The 23,592-nt window shown below is 35.8% G+C and overlaps 1 protein-coding gene across 3 annotated transcripts in view; it reads left to right on the top strand.

Moving 5' to 3' along the window:
• The window catches only part of LOC121975074 (mechanosensitive ion channel protein 2, chloroplastic-like), a 62,861-nt gene that overhangs the window by 14,422 nt on the left and 24,847 nt on the right, over nucleotides 1-23,592 (top strand). For 2 of the 3 annotated variants that reach the window (XM_042526449.1, XM_042526450.1), the window contains exon 4: nucleotides 2,015-2,172. The exons of the other annotated variant lie outside the window; for it this stretch is intronic. In XM_042526449.1, the coding sequence (XP_042382383.1) occupies nucleotides 2,015-2,172 (158 nt within the window). The remainder of the gene's footprint in view (nucleotides 1-2,014; nucleotides 2,173-23,592) is intronic. 3 annotated transcript variants of the gene reach the window in all.

The following is a 23,592-nucleotide window of genomic DNA, read 5'->3' as shown; positions in this document are numbered from 1 at the left end:
TTGTTGTTTAATTCTTTTCCTTTTTAATTCTTTCTTTCTTCTTCCTAATATTTTAATTTTTTTTATCTTTAAATATATAATAAATCTTTTTAATTTTTTTTATTATTCCTTTTCTTTTTAAATACATAGGAAAAAATTTCCTCAAATCGATGAAAATAAATTAAATTCAATTTAAGTTAAACTTATTTGGTCCTAATCATTATGTCTATACTTTAGTTAATTCTAAATTAATTTTTACTCAATTTTATTTTTTTAAATATTATTTTAGCATAATAAGTATTTATAGTAATCAAATATTATAATAATATTTTTAATTAATATATCTTATATGTAAAAAAGTACCGTAACGACATTGACACGACATGATACGATCGTATCGTTTTAATCATAAATCGAAACATCGATATGATTCAAAATTTTAAATCATGTTATAAAATTTGAATTTTATGATAAAAATTTAAATTTCTATATTTTTTTGACCTACTTAAATTATCTAAGCTAAATTGGTTACTTAAACCTTCATTGAAAAGTTAATAAAACTACCAATTCCATGCTCTTTTATCTCCTCATCATTCAATAATACCCTATTGCATTCATGTTTAATGCATCTTATTTGGATATATCTCTTGTCTTCCTCTCGCTCATTTTAGCTATTCTTTTCTCCCTTCTTTTATATCCAGTTGACGATATAAGCATTCAAAAGTTTCATTCTTAGGTTTATTCACTCTTTCTTGTCTTTTTTGGCTAAGTGTATAGGTTATTCATTTTTCCTTTACTTACTTCTATATCACCAAGATCTTTTACTTAGTGCACCCCTTTTGACTTACTGAGTACACTCTTGACTATTATTTTTAATTTTAGTGTAATTTTATCTCATGTCGTATTCGAGTCGCTAGGTGTTTCTCCTAATACCTATACTTCTACCCTCTACTTAACTTCTACCATTTAATTCTAGGAGTCGTGCATATTTTTCTTCTATTTAAGACGCATATCAAATACTATTAACGTATGTTGGTTAATTAATATATTTTCAGGATTATCTTACAATCTTTATAAATCTTTCAATGCTTCTTCCTAATTATTAGAAAGTCAATTTATGACTTATTATTCTCATTTTTATACGTGACCTAGTGTTCTTTTTTCTTGAAAAATATATTAACTAATATTTATTCTTTTGTGTGTCTCATCAAACAAAATAATAAGATTTAAAATATCATTAACAAATGCAAAATAATTCTATGAAATGCCCTTGAATGCAACAATGTGAGTTTTAATGAAGTTCTTTGTCATATGAATAAGCTACATAGCAAAACATATTTCTATAGAACTAATAAAATTAGGGAATATTCCTGAAACTAAATTAAAGAAAAGAAGACCTACTTTTGACAAGCAACCATAGACCTCACACTGAGATGTATGAATTCACTTTTAGATAGCTTTTAATTGAACACCAATGGTTTAGTCATAATTTTTTGTTCCTCATTCTATTAAGGATACCGTGGTGGTTCTAGTTTGCTTTTTGGGTTTCAGTATAGGTAGGGAAATCATAGAAAGAAAAGTCTCATCCTTACTCCCAACAAGTTCTAAAGTAGGTCATGGAAAGTTTTTATTAATCATTCTTTCTGAATCAAGCTGAGTTCAACTAGTCATCTATAGGTTAATCAGGTGTTGGTAGTTTGGGGCATGGCTGAATCATTTTGTATTTCTTGTAGCTTTGGCTACTGAACTTATGGAAAGAAGTATCCTTGTTCTGGTTAAGGTAGCTAGGAGGGTACACTCCACGATTTAAATCTTGTGCTACCCGGTAGGGGTGAAACATTTCGTTCCTCCTACCGACCGACACTGACAAGTCCTGAGGCCTCAGGCATTGTGCGGGCCCAGTGGCCACTGCGACTCATGATGTGTGCTTTTGAAAATTTTCTCATTTGGGAAATATAAGTTTTTGTACTCCAAGAAACACTTAGTTCTAAATGTTCAAAGTCTTTTCCAATATCTCCATATCATTTTCATGCAGCGACAAGATGTATGGGATGGTCATGTTTCATACCAGATATACAAGCCAATATTGCCTATTTCATACAAATTCCATGTCTTCAGATGTCAATCTTCTACACTGCCAAGCTTTGAGCATGTTTTCCCACTTCTGAGAAATGTGACATTAGCTTTGACTAGGTATGGTTTTTTATTGGCACTAAGTTTTTCTAAAAGATAATTTATGTATGAACTTCAGATTTTTTTTAACCTTCTACTTTGTCAACACAAGCTGATGACTTTGAAAAATATTATAGGTGTTTAATCTACACTAGGTAGCTTCTTCATGCACCATAGTTTTCATTTTGAGCAAGAGTCACTTTGCATCTTAGTTCTTTTCCTACAGTGTCAATTATGTGGGAAAACATGCTGTTAGAGTTAGGATTTTTTTATTAGAAAAATCTAATCTATAAAAGAGGTTAAGATCCCATGTATTTGACAATTTTCAATTTCCAACATGGTATCAAACCAAACCCTACCCTTCTCTTCAAACCCTATTCATCACTTCAAATTCTAGCCATTTCTTCTATCACAACCATTGAAGGACTACTAACCCTAGCCTCCTCTTCCCTTGTTGATCAGCATTGACAGTCCTTTCTTGCTATTGTTGCGAGTAAGCTTCCCACTTTTCTCTCATTTTCACCATACATTTTTTGCTCTTGATCGACCATCATTGCCATTTTTTCCCTATTACCTGTCTTTATAACTGGATTTTTTTTTCCTATTGCTCGGCTTTCATTGCTGATTTTCCCTGTCTCTCTCACCAATATTTCTGTAAGTTTTGACTTATAAAAATATTAGAAATTGTAGAAACAACTACTACTGCACTGTTAAAAGCTCTTGATCGTGATAGTTTATGATGCAACTATTGTAAAAAGACATGTCATACTTGTAAATGGAGTTGAAAGCTTCATGGAAAAGCTCCCAACCAATAGTGGAGACCTAAAAGAGAATAGATAAGTATTAATAGTTCGATGCATATGACATACACAACAAAATAAAATAGCACCAAAGGAGTCAGGTGGATTCACCATGAAGAGGTTGAGAAACTTGAGACATTTATTCATTGGTGCATTTTGGATTGCTTCCATCCTCCATTGGATTATATAACTTTTTTCATTTGGATCAAGCATTCAAAAGCTAGCGTTTATATGATCCACTCACTAAGTGTCTTTTCCACATATTCCCTCTCTAATAAGAAAATATCCACAACTTATGGAATACTGTAGCAGATTTAGAAGATGTTAAAATAAGTCCATTATTGATCTTAAGAAATGTTCATACTCTGATTATGCGTAGACCTTATCTCTATCCAAAAATTTACTAGAGATTTATGTTGCAATGGGATTATTTATCATAGTTATTAGTTATTGTTATTGTGAATTTCAGAATAAGGATTCAGGAAAGATGATTGGACTAAAGAAAGGAATGAGTTCTACTATTTTGAAATGTTGGGTCAATCAAACATTACTGTGTAAACATGCTAATTACACATGTGCCTTTTCCATTAAGTAATACAAGTCATTTTCCATTTTATCTCATTCACAGTGATTTGGGTTCTTTTACACTAATGTTTCTGGATAAAATGGTTTGTGTTAATCATTAATGATTGTACTTGTGTTGTTACTTGATTACTTAAATAAATCTGATGTTACTAATGTTCTCTTAATTTCTCCCAATTTTTTGTTCCGTGACCTATTTAGGGTCTTTGTCAAAAGGGTTTAAACAGATAATACTAGGGATTATTTTAATTAGGTCTTAACTCATTATCAAAAAGAAGGGATAGTACTTGAGTCATCTTGTGTACACCATAATAAAACATGGTTATATAAAGAAAAAAACTTGTCTTCTTCTATTGTCAACTTGAGTCCTTTTATTCTAGAAAAGCTATGCAAATCTTGTTTTCGGGGAAGCATTTCTGGCTACTGTTTATATTATAAATCATTTTCCATCCTTAGTTTAAGAGTTCAATGAAAATACTCTCAACATTCTATCCAAACATACACATCACAAAAGATCTCGTCCCTTGAATATATGGGTGTCTGCCATTTGTTAATGTGCAGTCAAAACATAGGGAAACTAATCCAAGGGTGTTATAATATGTATCTGTAAGGTATTCTTCAACTACTAATGTTATCATCTTTCCAAAGAAGTTTTTGTAGGGCCGTTATGTGCGCTAGAGGGGGTGGTGGTGAATAGTGCTTTTAAAAACTTATTTTATCTTTTAGAATTAAAGTAAAATATGCTGCGGATAAATAAGGTCCTAATGATCCATTAGGTGGATCGCTATAAAAAATTTACCACTATTGACTATGCCAACTTTTCCGTTTCAGTTCATTTTGCTGATCGGATCTAATAAGTCTCATAGACAAACTTTTGGTCGTTTGATCACCAACCACTTTAGCAAACCGTAGCTTACTTCGGCCACATCAACAATCTAAAACTTATCTTTCTCCACATCTGTTGCCATGTTAGCAATCCGAGACTTATCTCTTGCCATATCAGCACTTTGAAACTAATATTCCTCCACGCTAGCTGCCAAGTTAGCATTCCGACACTTATCTCTTGCACGTCAATATCTTAAGACTTATCTCCTTGCCATGCCAGCTTTTTGAGCCTTATCTACTGCCATATCATCTGTTGGTTGATACTCGGAATATCGTACCGGTTCCCTTGTACAAAATTTTTGTACAAGTCCTGAACCATTCCTAACAACCTATTGTGTTCTTTAGAAATTAAATTAGGAATTGCAAGTGAAACTTAATATTATTGATTCCAAATTTAACTTATCTGTTCTTAGAGGTTTAGATTTGGATCGCAAATGATACTTAACATTATTGATCCAAATCCACCCATGTTACAAATTCAATTAAATATTAATTTCAGAGATTGGCTTCCAAGTTAAACATGGCGAGGCACTAGGCCTTCTTGGGTATGGGAGCATCCACCACTTCCTAGACAAAGCCTTTCAACGAAATTTAATATTTAATTTCCTTATAGTAACCCTAGGTTTAACCAAAAGGAACAATCGAATCACAAGATCGAAAAAAAAACAAAAGAACACAAACTCGAATCACAAATTCGAAACCTAGAATTACTAGCCTCTTGTGTTTGGTATTTTAAGATCTAAACAAAAAGATAAACTAGTTATGATGCGGAAACTAATAACTAGTTATACCTTTTATAGCTTATAGACTTCACGATCTTCTGCCGTATTCCTCTTCTTATCTCGGACGTCGTGTGAGCGACGATCTACCGAGACGAGAATCCTCCCAAGCTTCCTTCTTCTCCAAGCAAGTTTCGGCCACCACAAAATCTCCAAGAAAAGATGAGGTCCGGCCACCACCACCAAGCTCCAAGGGATGCTAGAAACAAAGCCTCCTATCTCTCCTTCTTCCTCTAACAAAATCCGGCCACCAACCAAAACCCTTGAGATGAAGATACCGCCGGCCAAGGAAGAAGAATAGGAGATGGAGAGGAAGAGAGGGGCCGGCCACCAACCAAGGAAGAGAGGAACCAAAGAAGATAGATTGTTATAAGGTGAGGCACCTCTACCCTCTCTTTTATATTCCTTGGTCTTGACAAATAAGAAATTTTTTATTAAAACTTCTTTATTCTCTTTGCCAATGAAAAGAAAGTTTAATAAAATTTCTCTTTCAAAGTATGTATGACCGACCACCTTAATCCCTCCAAACAAGGAAAGTTTTAAACACAAAATTAAAACTTCCTAATTTATTTCCGGAAATTTTAAATAAAATTTCTCTTTTGAAAATTTCCTTCATGGTTGGTCATAAAAGGAAACTTTTATAAAGTAAAATCTCTCTATTAAAACATGTGGATGATTTACAAAAAGGAAAGTTTTTTCTAAAATTAAAATCTTCCTTTCAATCTACAAATAAGGAAAGATATCAAATCTTTTCTTAATCTTTTGTAGAAACTATAAAAGGAAAGATTTAATTTTAAAACTCTCTTTTAAAATCATGAGGATGGTTTCATAAAAGGAAAGTTTTATCAAAAATTAAAATCTTCCTTTTAACTACAAATAAGGAAAGATATCAAACCTTTCTCTTAATATTTTGTAGAAAGCTATAAAATGAAAGATTTATAATTTTAAAACTCTCTTTTAAAACCATGAACATGGTTACAAAAAGGAAAGTTTTATCAAAAATTAAAATTTTCCTTTTAACTACAAATAAGGAAAGATATCAAACCTTTCTCTTAATCCTTTGTAGAAAGCTATAAAAGGAAATATTTAAATTTTAAACTCTCTTTTAAAACCATGGTTTCCACATAAGAAAGATTTTAAAAAATAAAATCCTTTTAATTTATTGTGGCCGACCACACCAAACTTGGGTTCAAGCTAGGGCCGACTACCTTAAGGTGGGTAAGAAGGTGGGTATGGGTGGGTATAATATTTTATAAATAAGAGGCTATGACAGGGACCGAGAGGAGGAATTGGTTTTGGTCTCCCGATGAACTTGAGCTTCCCGTGTTCGCCCCGAACACACAACTCGAGTTCATCAATAATAACTTATACCACTAAAATGCTATTATTGAACTACCGCACCAATCCCATATTACTATATGGTCTCCTTCTTATCATGAGTGTGTTAATCTCCCTGTGTTTAAGATATTGAATGTCCACTAATTAAATGAGTTACTGACAACTCTCTTTAATTAATATCTTAGTCCAAGAGTAGTACCACTCAACCTTATTGTCGTGTCGGACTAAGTCCACCTGCAGGGTTTAACATGACAATCCTTATGAGTTCCTCTTGGGGACATTATCAACCTAAATTACTAGGACACAGTTTCATTCTATAATCAACAACACACCATATAAATAATACCATTTCCCAACTTATCGGGCCTATTGATTTATCGAACTAAATCGCACCCTTTGATAAATCAAAGAAATGAATATTAAGTATATGTGTTTGTTATAATATCATGATTAAGAGCACACACTTCCATAATAACAAAGGTCTTGTTCTTTTATTCAGTCAGTATAAAAAGACTTACCTTAAATGGTCCAGCTCAATACACTCTGAGTGTATTAGTGTAATTTTATAGTCAAGATAAACTAATACCAAATTACACTACGACTATTCCAATGGTTTGTTCCTATCCATCTTAGTCGTGAGCAATTGTTTATAATTTATAAAGAACTGATAACATTATCTCCTGTGACACCACACACAATGTTATCTACAATATTAATTAATTGAACAACTACACTTAGTATAAATGTAGATTTTTGACCAATTTGATTCTTTATTTCAAAATAAATGTTTACAAAAAGCTAGGCTTTTAGTATACACTCTAACATCATCATGTTGAGAATTTATTCATGCCACATCAGCAACATTGCCACGTCATTTGCCATGTCAGCAAGTTTGTGTTAATCGAGACATCCGATTATATTTTCCGATTGCCTCATTATTGTGGTTGACTAAAAATCTTTTTCGATTAATTGAAAATTTTAATTTATTTTTGCATCACAAAGTTAGCACAATAAGTATATGTATCATATAATTGATACTATGATAGTCAAAATTGTCTTTGACTTGACTTCGAAACTCCTATTTATTTCTTGGTCAGGTCAACACTTAGTTGTAAACTACCTATGTCTTAGAAATAAGATGTTTCTTCACCGTCTTTTTCGCCAAAAGGTCCTCTCCTAGACTTACTTTGCCTGGAGCTTCTTATCTTTGCCAAATGTTTGGTTTTGCTGACCCATTTGGACTTTTCCTTTTAGATGTTGGTTCGTTAATCCATCTCAACTTCCCATGCTTGGTGTTTAGTTCTCCTGACCCATAAGGGCTTCTCTTGTTAAGGGAGTTGCGTTTGCACACTTAACACGGAAGTTAGATCTTTCAATGCTTAATTGTAAACCCTTTGTCATATGGCAGAGAATGAAATCTTTAGCCGTGTGGCTTAAATGGACGATTTTTACTGTTCTGATTTAGTTAGGTAAATTTTCTTTATAAAAAATTACTTTGGTTGTTTCAACTTTTAGAGTATGTTTATTATAGACTCTATAAGCTATATTGGTTGTGGAGTACCCTAAAAAGATTTTTGTTGTTGATTTTGCTGAAAATTTATCTAAATAGTCTTTAGTGTTTGGTATATCGACTTTACACCCAAATACTTTTAAATAATTTAAGTTAGGAATTTTATTATAATATATTTCATAGGAGGTTTTATTGTAAAATTTATTAATTAATATTTTATTTTGTATATAACATGTTATGTTTATTGCTTCTGCCCAAAATTGGTTACTTAGCTTATATTCGTTTAACATGGTTCTAGCAGTTTATTGTAATGTTCTATTTTTTAGTTCTACTAGACCATTTTATTAGGGAGTTCTAGGACATGAAAATTCATGATTATATCCATTAGTTCGATAGAATTCGGTAAACTTATGATTTTCAAATTTTCCCATGATCACTTCTAAGTCTTTTAATTTTTGTATCTTTTTCATTTTCTATTAATTTGCAAAAATTATTAAAGGTTTCATCCTTAGTTTTTAGAAATTTTACTCAAGTAAATCTTGAGTAATCGTTAATTATTACTAAGCAGTATTGGTTTCTACTTAGTGACCGGGCCCATGTGAATCTAATAAGTCTAAGTGTAGGAGCTCAAGTATTGAGTTGGTTCGATTTAAGTTTGTTAGTTTATGAGTTGACTTAGTTTGTTTACCTTGTTGACAAGCATTACAAATTGTATTTTCTAAATTTTTTAATTTAGGTGGATCTTTAACTAAGTCATTTTGACTCATTTTGAAATGAGTCTAATGTGAGTGTGACCCAATCTTCTGTGCCACAATTTGGTTTCCTCTTATTGTATCAAAAGATATTTTAGTGAGGAGGTTGGTAAGTCAATTGTGTAAATATTATTTTTCCTAATTCCTTTAAATATAATTTCAGGATTTTCGATATTTTTAATTATACATTTAGAATCAGAAAATGTTACTAAGTAACCAGAGTCACATAGTTGACTAATATTAAGTAAGTTAAACTTAAATTTCTCAACTAATAAGACCTTTCTAATAATGAAATCGGAATTTAATTCAATATTACCTATTCCGATTACCTTAAGTTTTCCGTTGTTGCCAAATGCAACTGACCCTAAGTTATTGAGTTTTAGCTTGGTGAACTTTAATCGGCCTTCAGTCATATGTCTAGAACATCCACTATCCAATATCCATTGGTCTAAATCATTATGCTCCTACGCATAAAGTATTTGATTTGGATTCAATAAAAATGGATTATAAGATAGATAGATTGAATTCAATTCCTTAATTTTTCATCTCACCCTGTTTAAGTTGGCAATCATATTATACCTATGGGTGATCGTGAGATAGTTAATTATTTTTTAGTTTGATTTGATTTAGGTTTAATTTGAGTTTGATTGATTTAGGTTTAATTTTAATTTTAAATTTAATTTGGTTTAGGTCTAATTTTAATTTGAAGTTGAGTTTAATTTTAATTTTACTATTTTAACCTAAATCTATCTCACCCTTTTTTATATTATCAATCAGGAAACTTATGGGTTTTGTGAGATGATTATTTTAATCTTCAATTTAGATTAAAATCTAAGAATTGATTTATATTTGAGTTAGACTAAGGTTTAACAGTTAGTCAATTAAACATTTATTTCAATAATTGACTTTCAGGTTGTGGCGAGACACTGGTCTTCTTGGATATTGGAATAACAACCACTTCTAGACAAATCCTTTTAAAGAAATTAAATATTTAATTTTCTTTCTGAAAATCCTTGGTCTAACTAAACAAATGTTGATCAAGCCTAAGTTTTTATCTATCCTAATATATGTAGGTATAAGAAAAATAGTAAATCAAGCATCAATCAGGTTTATCTAATGAAAATGGTCTTTCTATTGGCTCCTCCTGGATTATAGCCTCAATAAGGTCTATCAAGGTAGTAGATTTGATCCTTAGGGATCTAATATTAATTAAGTCTAACTTGATTAATTAAGTTGGACTTGGGGATCCATGCTTGGACTACTTTTCTATTTGTTCGATTAACAAGAGACAAGTAGGATTTAAATTTACGTTTGACTTTATATCCAAGTCCGGATCGGTTGTATACGACCCTTTGTTTTCCAAGAATTAGGTCAAGGTTCTTTGAACCAAAGTGAACTGTTCCAATGAGTCTCTAAGTTCCTTGACTTGTCTTTTCACGTTAGAATTTTCTTCCTCAAGGTGTTCGACTTGAGTTGAAGTTCTATCTTGAGCCGATTCAGTCAACGAGCTTGGGTTAGTTACTTCCTTGAGGGCTTTGATCTCCTCTTGAAGTGACTTACCCGAAGGTTGGACTTAGCTAACTTTTTCGACAAGTAGGAAATTAAGTTACGCGATCTAATTAAAGAGATACTTACATTGGTTTGGGAACCTTTTGAACCGGATACGGATTCGTGACTTCGCTCGGACTCAACTTTCAATTCTGTCTCGGACTCGGATTCGATGACTTGCTCTCTGGTCGGAAGTGCAAGGAAGATTGTCTGTTCGAGATCTCCATTGGAGTCTTCCGATGTGATTCATCCCATGTTGCTTGTAGCGCATTCATTTTTAGTTATTTCTTCGGTTCCTTTTGGTTTGGACAATTCGCCTTGATGTGTGCCTTCTTGTTACAACCATAGCAAGTGACTTCAGATTTCGTTTTCGAGTTTGGGCTTGGTTGCGTCGTCTTTGACTGGATTACCTTTTTGATCTCGTGTTTTGTGAAGTCCTTTTTCTTGTACAATTGTCGTACAAGGCTGACGAGTTCGGTGGTGATCTCGTCGTCGTCTTCTGAGTCTGATTCATCTTTGGGCTCGGGTTTGGTTCGACGCTTGATTTTTGGTTCCCGCTTTCTTCTTATACGTGCAACTAAAGAAATCCTTTCTCTACCGGCAGTGCATTAGTTTGTTTGTGAAGTTCAAATTCCGAAAATAGCTTGTCTAATTTAATTAATGAAAGATCTTTAGATACTTTGTAAGCATTTACCATGGATACCTACAAAGTATTCCTTGGAAAGACATTAAGTTCGTACCTGATAAAGTCGTGGTTTTCCATTTTCTGCCCGATCGCGTGAAGTCCGTTGAGTAGATTTTGGATTCGAACGTGTAGTTGACTTGTCGATTCGCCATCATGCATTTTGATGTTATATAATTTATTAAGAATTAAATCTCTTACTTACCTTAATGTTGGAGGTGCCTTTGTGCAGCTTGATTCTCTTTTGCCATAACTCCTGGGCACTGTTGAAGGGACCGATTCGGTTCAATTCTTCTTTGGTTAATCCACATTGGAGGGTATGGGTTACTTTGGCGTCGACCTTGATCTTCTTCCAGTTTTCACACGAAACTGGTTTTCCATTGCCGCTGAGTGGAAGCGCGAAGCCGGTTTAGATGATAATCCATCTTTCGACTTGCGTTTTGAGGTGATACTCCATTCGGCTCTTCTAGTAGCTGAAATCCTCACCGGAGAATAGTGGTGGCTATGCCGTGTTGTTGCCTTCTTAGTGAGCCATTTAGAAAAAGTCTCTTGTAAAGAAAAAACAATGAAACTTATTCCAAGACTCAGTCTTGGATTAGTAGTATGGTAGGAAAATAAGGTAACAAATCGACTCGATGTTGCACCAATTTTGAGAAAAAATTCAATGAATCAACAAATTTATTAGGAGAGGTTATTAGACCAATCCTGACTTATAGCAAAAATTTAACGAATGAAAAAGCGACGAAAAAATGCTCGAATGATAGTTGTACCGATTCAAAGCGGCCCCACTCTTATACTAATTGTAGGATTGGGATGTGCTAGGGGGTGAATAGTGTTCGCGACTTTCACACTTTTTGGAAAACAGAGAATAACACGCAGAGGAAATAAAGAGATAAACAAAACGACACAAGTTGGTTTTACTTAGTTCTGAGCCTATGACGACTCCTATTTTGAGTGTTTACTTTGGGCAATTCACTATCAATTTGTCAAATTACAAAGACAAGTACAATCAATTACAATGGAATAGATTAAGTGCTATGACAGTAAACTATACCGACGCCTTGAGAGAGTTGTAGATGGGAGCTTTCGGTCGTCGGAGCAGTGTTACGGCTTCGTGAATTTATCTTTGGAGCAGCGCGCAATCGAGAGATCATAAGAATTCGTTTTCTTGAGCATATGGTCGAGGAGTCCTTTTTTGGACTATTGAAGGCTCCTTCAACTCCAATGAAGGCGCCTTCAACTCCAATGAAGGCTCCTTGAACTCCAATAAAGGCGCCTTCAACTAGGATAGTTATCTCAAAATACTCGATGTCTAAAACCTCTGTTGTATGCGCTGTTTATTCATCCGAAGGCACCTTTAACTCATGGAAGACACCTTTCATTTAGCATCTAAGGCGCCTTCAAGCGCTTGGAAGGCGCCTTCGCGCCTTTTTACGCGGGCTTTTGGCCAAGCCTTCGGAGGCGCCTCCAACACCTTCGGAAGCGCCTTGAGCTTCATCCGAGCCTTTTATGTCCTTATTGTTCCCTTAACGAGGAATGCACCCTCACCTACTCCTCTTAGGAGAAATTACTTTTTGCTAGATCGGTCGTCCAGACCGTCTGGACTTTTGCTCAACATCCGAGGTTTCAGGATTTCTCCGCTGGACGTCCGATCCCGGGCCTAGCTAGTCTTCCACCTGTCCAGGACTTCCACCTAGAATCTGCGATCCTAGGATTTCGCCTGACATCCTCGACCTGCTAAGACTTCGCCTAGTCCTCGGACTAGGATTTCGTTGTCTAACCGCAGATAGGACTTTCCTTTGCCTAAGATCACTTAGAACTTTCTTGCACACTTAGTTCAACTTGTTAGATCACAAGACAACTTAACTTTGAACTCCTTTGCTATTATCAAAACACAAGTTCGATCGTTTGGTGCTCCCTGCACGTATGATTGAAATACGTGCTTCATGAGATTTATAAAGATCGTTGGGGCATTTGTCACCTCGAATGACATCACCAGGAACTTATAATGCCCATAACGGGTCCGAAATCTTGTCTTATGCACATCTGCTTTACCCTTAACTGATGATACCCTGACTGAAGATCTATCTTTGAGAATATCGAAGCTCCTTGCAACTGGTCAAATAAATCCTCGATCCTTGGAAATGAATATTTATTTTTCACTATCACTATGTTCAGCTCTTGATAGTCGATATAGAGTCTCATGCTTCCTTTTTTCTTCTTTACAAAAAACACTGGTGCTCCTCTTGGGGAGAAACTGGGGTAAATAAATCCCTTATTTAGCAACTTTTGAATTTGATCTTTCAGTTCTTTTATTTATGTAGGTGCTAGCCGATACAGTACCTTACCTTGCATAAATACAAGAGATAATGTGCGGAATTTGTCTATTCTTGACTGCCTCAAAGGTAAACAATTTCCCTCCGGGGGGGTTAGATCTGTCGGAAATCCGAACATACTCCGCGACAGATAGGTCTCCTTGTCGGAGACTCATGAACTCCCTCTTCATCTTTGACTGCATGCCTGCTGTGAAGTATTTCTCGTAGAACTTCTTTTTCAACCCCTCCCATGTTAAGGTGTTCAAGTCAACTAACTTCTCTGCTCCTTCTCACCATAATGACGCATCCTTCTTTAGTAAATAGGTGGTGCAATGCACCTTGTTTGCATCTGTTATATCCATAAACTTGAATATTGCTTCCAGTGCTCTAATCCATCCCTCTGCCTCGAATGGTTATGTAGTGCCAGAGAAATCCTTGGGATCCATCCTCCTGAAGCGTTCGTATATTGTTTCTAGTCAAATCCTGCGAGTAGTTTCAGCGTGTTGCTCTGACAGTCTCACCATACCTTCTAGCATTCTGGTGCGCTAGCATTTGAGGGTGGAGGCGGAGGAGGCAGTGCCTCATGCCTCGCCTCTGATGGAGGCGGGGGCGGTGGCGTGTCCTCATGCCTCCCCTCCTCCGACACTCTAGTCCTCCTCATGTACCGCCTAGGGGGCATCTCTGTACATATCCAAACCGAAAAAAGAAACAACACAAAAATCACATGCATAAATGAGGGTCTTATCGTTATGTTCTTGCATTTCCCAGAGTACTTATTTGAGCATAAAGAAAATATATTACACTAAACTTTTAAACATACAAACATTGAGGCTTAACTTCTTGAGCTTCCCGTAACCGGCAGTAGGCACAACCCTTAGTCAGAACCGTTCACTCTGATATCAACTAAAACACACTCAAGTTTTTACCATTCATAACTATCTAGTCAAAATATGTGTCTAAACCGAGTTCAGTTTGGACTCCAACCAAATTAAACATACATCATAATAATAGAATGAGGAAAAAGACACTCCAATGTAAAAGAAACAATCCAAATATAAAACAAGTCAGTACATGGACTCAGGACAATAGAAAGAACCTAAACCGTCTTCCTCAACAAAAATAAACAACTTAGGCTAAAGCAAACCAATGTCCTAATGTATATGGAACTTAGTCTTCTAGAAAAGTGTCATCGGGTGTGCACAGCCAAATACGAGCGAGCTCATCTATCAAGTCCCTCCGTCTTCTCATTACCTACACCATAGGATTTAGTGAGTCTAAAGATTCAACAAATTTAAACATTTTAAGAAATAAACATATATTTACATGCTTTTCAATATATATATTTTTAAGAACATGTCTTGGACATTTAAAAATTAAACTTTGCTGATATTTAGTTCCATAGGCCTTTAAATTTTAATAAAATAACATTTAACATTAACTTTCAACGTTCAAATAGTTAGGTGAGTTCATATCATTGAATAAGACATCTTTTTACCTCAACCTATGATCGTTTGGCTAAACTTTTAACTTAGTACTAGGTTCTTAAGCTAGGTTCCCTAATCCCTCGATTTTAGTAAGGTTCACCGATCCCTTTTTACGCCGGATTCCCTAAGCCCTCTATTATGGTAAGGTTCACTGGACCCTTCTTAAGCCAGATTCCCTAACCTATCGTATAAATTCATGCAGGTCATATTAATAAACAAAACATTTTCACTTTGCATGCATACAAAGTCATTGCTAAGAGTATATAAAGTTTACTCGCATAATAATGGAAAGACAACTAGTATACATGGAAAGTAACAAAAATGGAAATGTTGTTTAAGGACCCTACCCCGTGCTCCCTCATCCCCTCTTCCTCCCTCACCCGAATAACACAGATTTCTAGCCCTCCCTCACCTGAACAACACATATTTCCAACCCTCCTTCACTCATCCAAATCTGCCCCGATCGTCAGTTGAATTTGCCCAAAACTTCAACTTACTTCCCTCACCCGAACAGCACATAAAAGTCCCCAACCTCCTTCCTCCTCCCTTACCCGAGTAGCTCTCTCCCTCCCTCACTCTAGCAACTCCCCAAATTACCAACCTCCTTCCTCCTCCCTTACCCCTTCCTTATAACAGATCCGTATAACCCCAGCTACAGCTGATTCCTCCCTGATACAACCCTACCTCAAAGCTTCCAAGACTCTAACCCTCTCCCTTGCCATTCGGTCCCTCCTCAGCCCCTTAATTCTCTTCCCACCCAAATCCTCAAATTTCTAGCAACAAGTTTCCAAATCAAACGACGTTAGGATCTTGTCAACCATCACAAAATTTTCAGAAACATTAAGGAAAGAAAAAAAAGAAACCCTATGCATCAATCATTAACCATGCTTAATATAATCCATGTAGTGCAGAAACGCATAATAGAAAACCTTACAACATAAATCAAAATATTATACTATGATCCATATGGTGTAGTAAATATTAAAAACAAAATCCTTGCCTTGAGGTTTTTCGTGCGAACGTAGGGAAACGACCTTAGGTAACCCCTACAAAGCTCTTCCTCCACCTCCAAGTTTGCTAGGGGTTTGGTTTTGAGGGGAAAAAGGGGGCGGTAACAACTTACCAAGAGATGGAAAGATTTCAGAAAGTTGGGAGTGGTGGTGGCAGCCGCCGACTTCAAAGGGGGAAAGGAAGGGGAATAATTAAAACCCTTAGAAATCTTTAGGGCATATATATATATATATATAGTAAGCCGGGTCGGGTTAATTTATTAATTTATTAATTACTTAACCCATAACTTCCCCCATGTCTTGGCCATTTGTATTAATGGCTAGTAGCCACCTGTGATTTACTTCCTCCATATTGGCCTAGGGACGGGTTGGCGGGGCGCTGAGGGCGAGCGAATCGCCTTTTGCCACATTTAAGTGAACCATTTTTTTTTTAACGCTATAGTTGTGGTACAATCTAGTGCAAAGGTAGAATTCTAAGCAATGACTCAATGTGCGTGTGAACTACTTTGGTTAACAATCATCATAGAACACTTGAAGATCAAGTGGGTTGGTTCAATGAAACTTTATTGTGATAATAAGTTTACAATTATCATGGCTCACAATCTCATACAACATGATCGAACAAAACATATTGAAATTGACGCTTCATCAAGGAGAAACTAGAGAGCGGGCTGATTTGTACCTCTTACGTATCTACATATGAACAAATGACAGATATACTTACTAAAGGGTGAAGTAACTCATTGATTCAACTATCTATTCAACAACTTAACGAGGAGTGTGGGAAAACATTATTTCGTAACAATATGTGTAGTTTTTTCAAGTTTGATATGAATATATAAAAGAGATAGGTTCTTGTATTGTACAAAATTTTAAAATAATATAATTTTCAATTTTCAACAAATTATTCTTTGTAGAACAGGGTTCAAAATCTCTAGCCGTGTCAAAGTTTCGGTTTTTTATTGGAATGATACTGTTTTGGTTTGGTACAGAAGTTTCGATGCATAGTGCCCGTAATGGATTGGAGTTGAAGGAGATGAAATATAGGAAGGAGATATTGTAAGTGATCGGTGGTCGGCTTGAAGGGGGGTTGGATAGCTAGGTCACCCCCAAATCGATTGCTTCTTCTACAAAATTAGTGCGCAAGCGGAAATACAATTAACTAATGAAAACAATAAAGAAAGAATAGCAAATCGCTAACAAGCTCGATGTAACATGGTTCGGAGATTGCTTGCTCCTACTTCACGACGTGTCCTTGAGGTGGACGAACCCTTAATCTTTCGGTGGATCAATCCCTGGCAATCTCTGACTAGAGCTTTCTCCTTCTCGGTGGAGCAAACCTCTCTCAAAGGATCTCTTCCTCTTTACAATGATGAAGTTTAGGTTTGGGAAGAAGAGAGTAGACTTGGAAGCTTTGGGCAAAGATTAAGAGTTATTCAATAAGCATGAGTAATCTCCTTCAAGCCCCAAAGCTTCCTATAAATAAGAGGAGAGAGTTGATCATCATATCAACTCAACCCCGACATCAGTCGACTGGTCCATGCACCAGTCGACTGCTGTAACCATTAGACACAGCCAACGACTCTCCGCAGAAGCCATCCTCTGCCCACGACCATATACCAGTCGCCTGGTCATGGGACCAGTTAACTGGTCCCCTTAGCCGAAGAGCACAGAAGCATTCTGTGCTTTCTGTGAAATTGGATCAGTCGACTGGTCCATTACATTCTCACACACTCATCTTTTCCGGAGTCGCCTTTGAAGTCCTCTTCCTCGGTCTTTGTCCCTCAGATGCACCCAAGCCCGTGGCTCCTCTCCGTGCCATCCTTCACGTTGCCTTGAAGTCAACTTTCCTCGGCTTCACTCCATTGCTCCTCGTCTGATGGTCCCTTGGATGTCTTCCATACCATCCTTCACCAACTCAAGGATCTGAGCCCTTGGATGAGCTTTCTAATCTTGGCCGCACCAAGTTCCTCATGTGTTTCACCAAGTCCTGCAAGACTCAAACACATATGAAAGCCTAACTTAAACTCTTTGACACACATATCAAAACCATGATCATACCGATTAAACTTGGGTTGATTGCACCAATAATCTCCCCTTTTTGATGTGTGACAATATGTTTAAGTTAGGTACAAATAATAACTTTGAAAATTACAAGCAATATGTAAACATGAGGCATAAAACCAAACTCCCCCTAAACATATGCTCTCTTCCTTAATTTTCAAGTTTTGCACACAAGTATGGGAATAAAGGTTTCTAACTTAAACCTACCCATTTCTCCCCCTTTGACACCATCAAAAAGATTGTACTAGACAATCATACACTATATGACATTAAGTGTGATCAAATTTTGACCAAAAATTTGATTTCAGAAAACAACAGTATGCTGGAAAGCTGGTACCAATCGACTAGTACATTTTGAAATTGAATTTTCAGCCTTTTGCAGCCAACCTCAGAAATACATAAAAAATTCCAGAAAATTCGAAAAATCATAAAATTTTGACAACATATTTCTTGAAATATATTTTAACTAGGAAAAATATGTTTTCATAAAAAGTCAAAGTATTTTTGAAATTTTGACCAAATCTCAAAAATCACAAAACATGCAATTTATGTATCAATTTTAATCCCAGTTTTGCAGTCATATGTTTCAAAATAACTATTCATTGTAAATAAAACATAGAATTGTTTTCAAAACATTTAAAATGTCTAACTATGATCTATGGGCAAGATGCCCATTAATTAAACATTTGTTTTCCCCATAGTTGGTCTATGATTACTAAGAATTGATACATTTCATTTCATAACTCATCAAAATGCCATAAGCATAAGTGAATTATTTGTATCATCCTATCATCTCACATCTATGTTTAGAAAATAGTGAAAGTCATTGTGAGATGAAGTAAGGTAACCTCTACTTAGCCTTCTTTATCATGAATTTCTATCAAGGCTAAGTGCTCCCTCTTAAGGTCTCAAATCAATCATTTTTCAAAGATTTGAATTATGATTTCAATGGTTGACTAACCCAAAATCCTCTAACCCTTGAGGATTGACTTTGACACCCAATAGAAATTCTTTCTAATTGGGTTTACCAAATACTCCTTAGGAATCCATTTCCTATCTATGGTCTTTGTCTTGGGTTGCCCCTAGCAATTAGACAATGATAGACTTTTTTATTGTTGGATTCCTTATACCCTAAACCCTTTTTGTTAAAACTTGCCCTTTGGCTCCCAATAATCATGTTTAGGGTTTTAGAGCCAATTTCAAATTTTTTAAGGGTATTGGTAAGGTATTCTACCTTTTCTCTTAAGGCCTTATTTTCTTCTAATAAATATGAATCATTTGAATTTAAAGAAGAAGCATGCATATCATTGTCCTTAGAACACATGAATTTTAATTTTTCTTCAAGCATGTAAATATCATGTTTCAAAGACTTATTTTTCCTTTTAGCCTTAAACAAATCATCATTTGTACTTGTAATAATTTTAATTAAAACATGAGGAGGTAGATTATGTACCTTACTTACCGAGAAGTCTGAATCCGAAGTTTGACCTCCCCCTTCATTTGAGCTCCCTTCTTCATCTTCACTTGAGCTCCTTCTTTTCTTTCGGATGAGGTGGAGGTAATGTCATCAACTCCCATTAATGCAAAGTGGGAGACATGATGTTCTTCTTCCTCCGATGATGATGGATCATCCCATGTAGCCTTTAGGTTTTTAACCTTCTTCCCCTTTTCTTTTGACTTCTTCTTCTCTTCCTTCTTATTTTCTTCTTTCTTCTTCAAGAGAGGACAATCATCCGTCCTTCTCCTTGGCAATTATAGCAAATGACCTTCCTATTTCTACTCTTGCCCCTTGAACTTCTCCTAGCATGTGATTTGTTTGTAGAAAAAGATTTAAATGTTTTTCTCATCTTCCTTACCTTATATGCCTCTTGATCGCTATCCATTGAGGCACTTGACTCCTCAGAATCGGAAGATGATGGAGATGGAGCTTTCTTCTTCTTCCCCTTTCCTTTGTTTGCCACAAGGGCTATCCTCTTGATCTTTCTCCATCTAGCCCTTCAACTCGTGTCTCATGAAGCTCCATCGTTGAAAAGAATTCATCTAGAGAGCTCTTCTCTAGGTTCTTTAAAATATAGAATGAGTCTACAATTGAGCGCCATGTTGAGTTTCTTGGGAAAGCATTAATGGCTTTTATTATGATGTCTTGGTTTGTAAGTGTCTGTCCTACACTTGTTAGTCCATTTAAAATTTCCTTAATTCTAGAATGCAAAATTGATACCTTTTCTCCTTTTTCAAGCTTGATATTGGTGAGTTGAGTTCGAAGGAGGTCTCTTCTTGCTAATTTTGCTTCCGATGTTCCTTCATAAAGCTCCACTAGTTTCTCCCACAAGTCCTTTGCGCTTGTGTAGTTTCCAATCCTAGTCACTTCTTGTTGGGGAAGAACAATTTAAAATTTCCTTAATTCTAGAATGCAAAATTGATACCTTTTTTCCTTTTTCAAGCTTGATATTAGTGAGTTGAGTTTGAAGGAGGTCTCTTCTTGCTAATTTTGCTTCCGATGTTCCTTCATGAAGCTCCACTAGTTTCTCCCACAAGTCCTTGGCGCTTGTGTAGTTTCTAATCCTAGTCACTTCTTGTTGGGGAAGAACATTTAGTAGGTGATGCATTGCCTTTGAGTTTGCTAAATGCTCTTCCTTTTGCTTCTTGGTCCATTTTATTATGTCGATTGTCTCATTGCGTTCATCCTTAGGTGATTCAAAACCACTTCTCATGATTAGCATTATATCAAAATCGGTATCGAAAAATACCTCCATTCTTTTCTTCTACCAAGAGAAATCTCCTTCGAATTTGGGTGGATGAATGCTTGAGCCGACCATTTGATGATGTTGCTCTTCTTGGCGATTAGTCTGATCAAGAGCGTCCTCGCTCTGATACCACTTGTAAGTGATCGGTAGTCGGCTTGAAAGGGGGTTGGATAGCTAGGTCATCCCCAAATCGATTGCTTCTCCTACAAAGTTAGTGCGCAAGCGGAAATACAACTAACTAATGAAAATAATAACAAAAGAATACCAAATCGCTAACAAACTCGATGTAACGTGGTTCGGAGATTGCTTGCTCCTACTCCACGACGTGTCCTTGAGGTGAACGAACCCTTGATCCTTCGGTGGATCAATCCCCGGCAATCTCCGGCTAGAACTTTCTCCTTCTCGGTAGAGCAAATCTCTCACAAAGGATCTCTTTTTCTTTACAATGATGAAGTTTAGGTTTGGGAGGAAGAGAGTAGACTTGGAAGCTTTGGGCAAAGACTAGGAGTTATTCAATAAGCATGAGTAACCTTCTTCAAGCCCCAAAGCTTCCTATAAATAAGAGGAGAGAGTTGATCATCACATCAACTCAACCCCGACATCAGTCGACTGGTCCATGCACCAGTCGACTGATGTAGCCGTTAGACACGGCCAACGACTCTCTGCAGAAGCCATCCTTTGCCCACGACCATATACCAGTCGCCTGATCATGGGACCAGTTAACTGGTCCCCTTAGCCGAAGAGCACAGAAGCATTCTGTGCTTTCTGTGAAATTGGATCAGTCGACTGGTCCATTACATTCTCACACACTCATCTTTTCCGGAGTCGCCTTTGAAGTCCTCTTCCTTGGCCTTTGTCCCTCAGATGCACCCGAGCCTGCGGCTCCTCTCTGTGCCATCCTTCACGTTGCCTTGAAGTTCACTTCGCTCGGCTCCACTCCATTGCTTCTCGTCCAGCGGTCCCTCGGATGTCTTCCATACCATCCTTCACTGATTCAAGGATTTGAGCCTTTGGATGAGCTTTCCAATCTTGGCCGCACCAAGTTCCTCATGTGTTTCACCAAGTCCTGCAAGACTTAAACACATATGAAAGCCTAACTTAAACTCTTTGACACACACATCAAAACCATGATCATACCGATCAAACTTGGGTCGATTGCACCAACAGATATTGTATGTGCCAAGTATGATTTTAAATCTTGTACTACGTTGAGCGAAACATATTATTCAGACAAATTATTGAAACTTGATACTGTTCAACTCAGACAATCCAATATCTTTTTGTTCAAAGACTGAAGCTATGACACAACTCAAAATTTTGAACCTTAGTGTCCAATGGTATAATGATATGTTTCAATTGTTTCGCGTTGTACGGTATGAGATTTCAAATCATGTTGTATAGTAGACTTAGAAATAAGGACTTTGCATTTAATTTATCAGCCCAGTAGGTGCAATTTTCATTTTCTAGATCTATAATTAGGGGGCACTTTATCATGAAAACCCTTTTTTTATTTATTCACAATATGGAGATCTTGCAATGAGCATATACTTATATTTTCAACAATTCTTGTATATACAGCAAATGTTCTGTGGTGCCAGATTTGACTGTATTTCAATCCCTTTTTTGATTTTTTGCACAGACATGCATTACTCAGAAAATATATAGTGTGTCTCCCACATCAAAAAAATCACAAAAGCCTCTCCTATACTATACAACCAAAAAAAGAAAGAAAGCAAAAGCAAAAGCCTCTCCTATAAGACAATTATACCCCACCCCCCACCAAAAAAAAATAGTAAAGAAAATTAACAAGAGTATCCATATCTTAAGAAGGGGAGCCTTGGTACAACGGTAAAGCTGTTGCCATGTGACCAAAAATGTCACGGGTTCGAATCCTGAAAATAGCCTTTTGCAAAAAGTAGGGTAAGGCTGCATACAATGGATCCTTCCCCGGGACCTCGCATGGCGGGAGCTTCGTGCACCGGGTTGCCCTTTATCCATATCTCAAGATCAATTCACAGTCCTTCAAGAGAACACCCATATTCAATTGCCAAATAACATTTAAACACATGAATAGCAGTTGCAACCTTCTTGATAGAACTAACAGCCTACAAACAATTGGACAGACCCGAGATTAGCACGGGAATAGGTTTAGGAGATAGCAGCAGCTCAACAAATTTCTTTTGTTTCTGAATTTTAACACTTGTGTTCATGAATATTTACTTTTGGTTGAATTTGGACTTCTTTGGTTGCTTCATGGATTCTAGTATTTCTTTTCTAAATTTGGGATTCCTTTTTTACTTTTTATTAATGAATTGTGTTTCCGAATGGACAAGATGGAAACATAATGTTTTTTATGTTGAATATTACCTTGCTATTAGTTATTCTTAAGAAATTAAACTAATGATTTCTTTAACTTTTCTTTTCCACTTTCTTCTAATACTTGTTTCTTTTCTTGTATTTCGTTTATTATATGACCAAAGTGAAAAATTCTCCTTAATTTAAATAAATTCTTGTCTTATGTTAAAAATTTGGTCATATCAATTGTGTTGTTGTTTCTCATTGATTTTTATCAAAACAGTTTAATTTCTTTGATATATATGTTGCACAACTTCTATTATAATCATGGTTTAAAATTTTGTTCCATGTCGAGTGAAACAGGTGAAATTTCATTTTGCTCAGCATTGGAACCATAGCTAGAACTGGTACAGAGGCTGGAATCGACACCGCGGACCTCTATAGGGTCGTAGGCACACTTTGGTGACTTAGGTTAAAATTTTAAATGTTTAGGTTAATAATTTTCATCAACTCCTACATATAAATAGGATAACCTAAATAGACTTAATAAAAATCTAATAAAATTATCTTATTAATTTAATATATATATATATATATATATATTTATTTATTTTAATTTAAAAAATATATATTAAAATTTTTGTTTTATTTAT

Source organism: Zingiber officinale, chromosome 4B (assembly GCF_018446385.1).
Source record: "Zingiber officinale cultivar Zhangliang chromosome 4B, Zo_v1.1, whole genome shotgun sequence".
In the NCBI taxonomy this organism is placed as follows: Eukaryota; Viridiplantae; Streptophyta; class Magnoliopsida; order Zingiberales; family Zingiberaceae; genus Zingiber; species Zingiber officinale.
The sequence above is the reverse complement of the archived record's forward strand: the minus strand, read 5'-3'. Positions and strand labels throughout refer to the sequence as shown.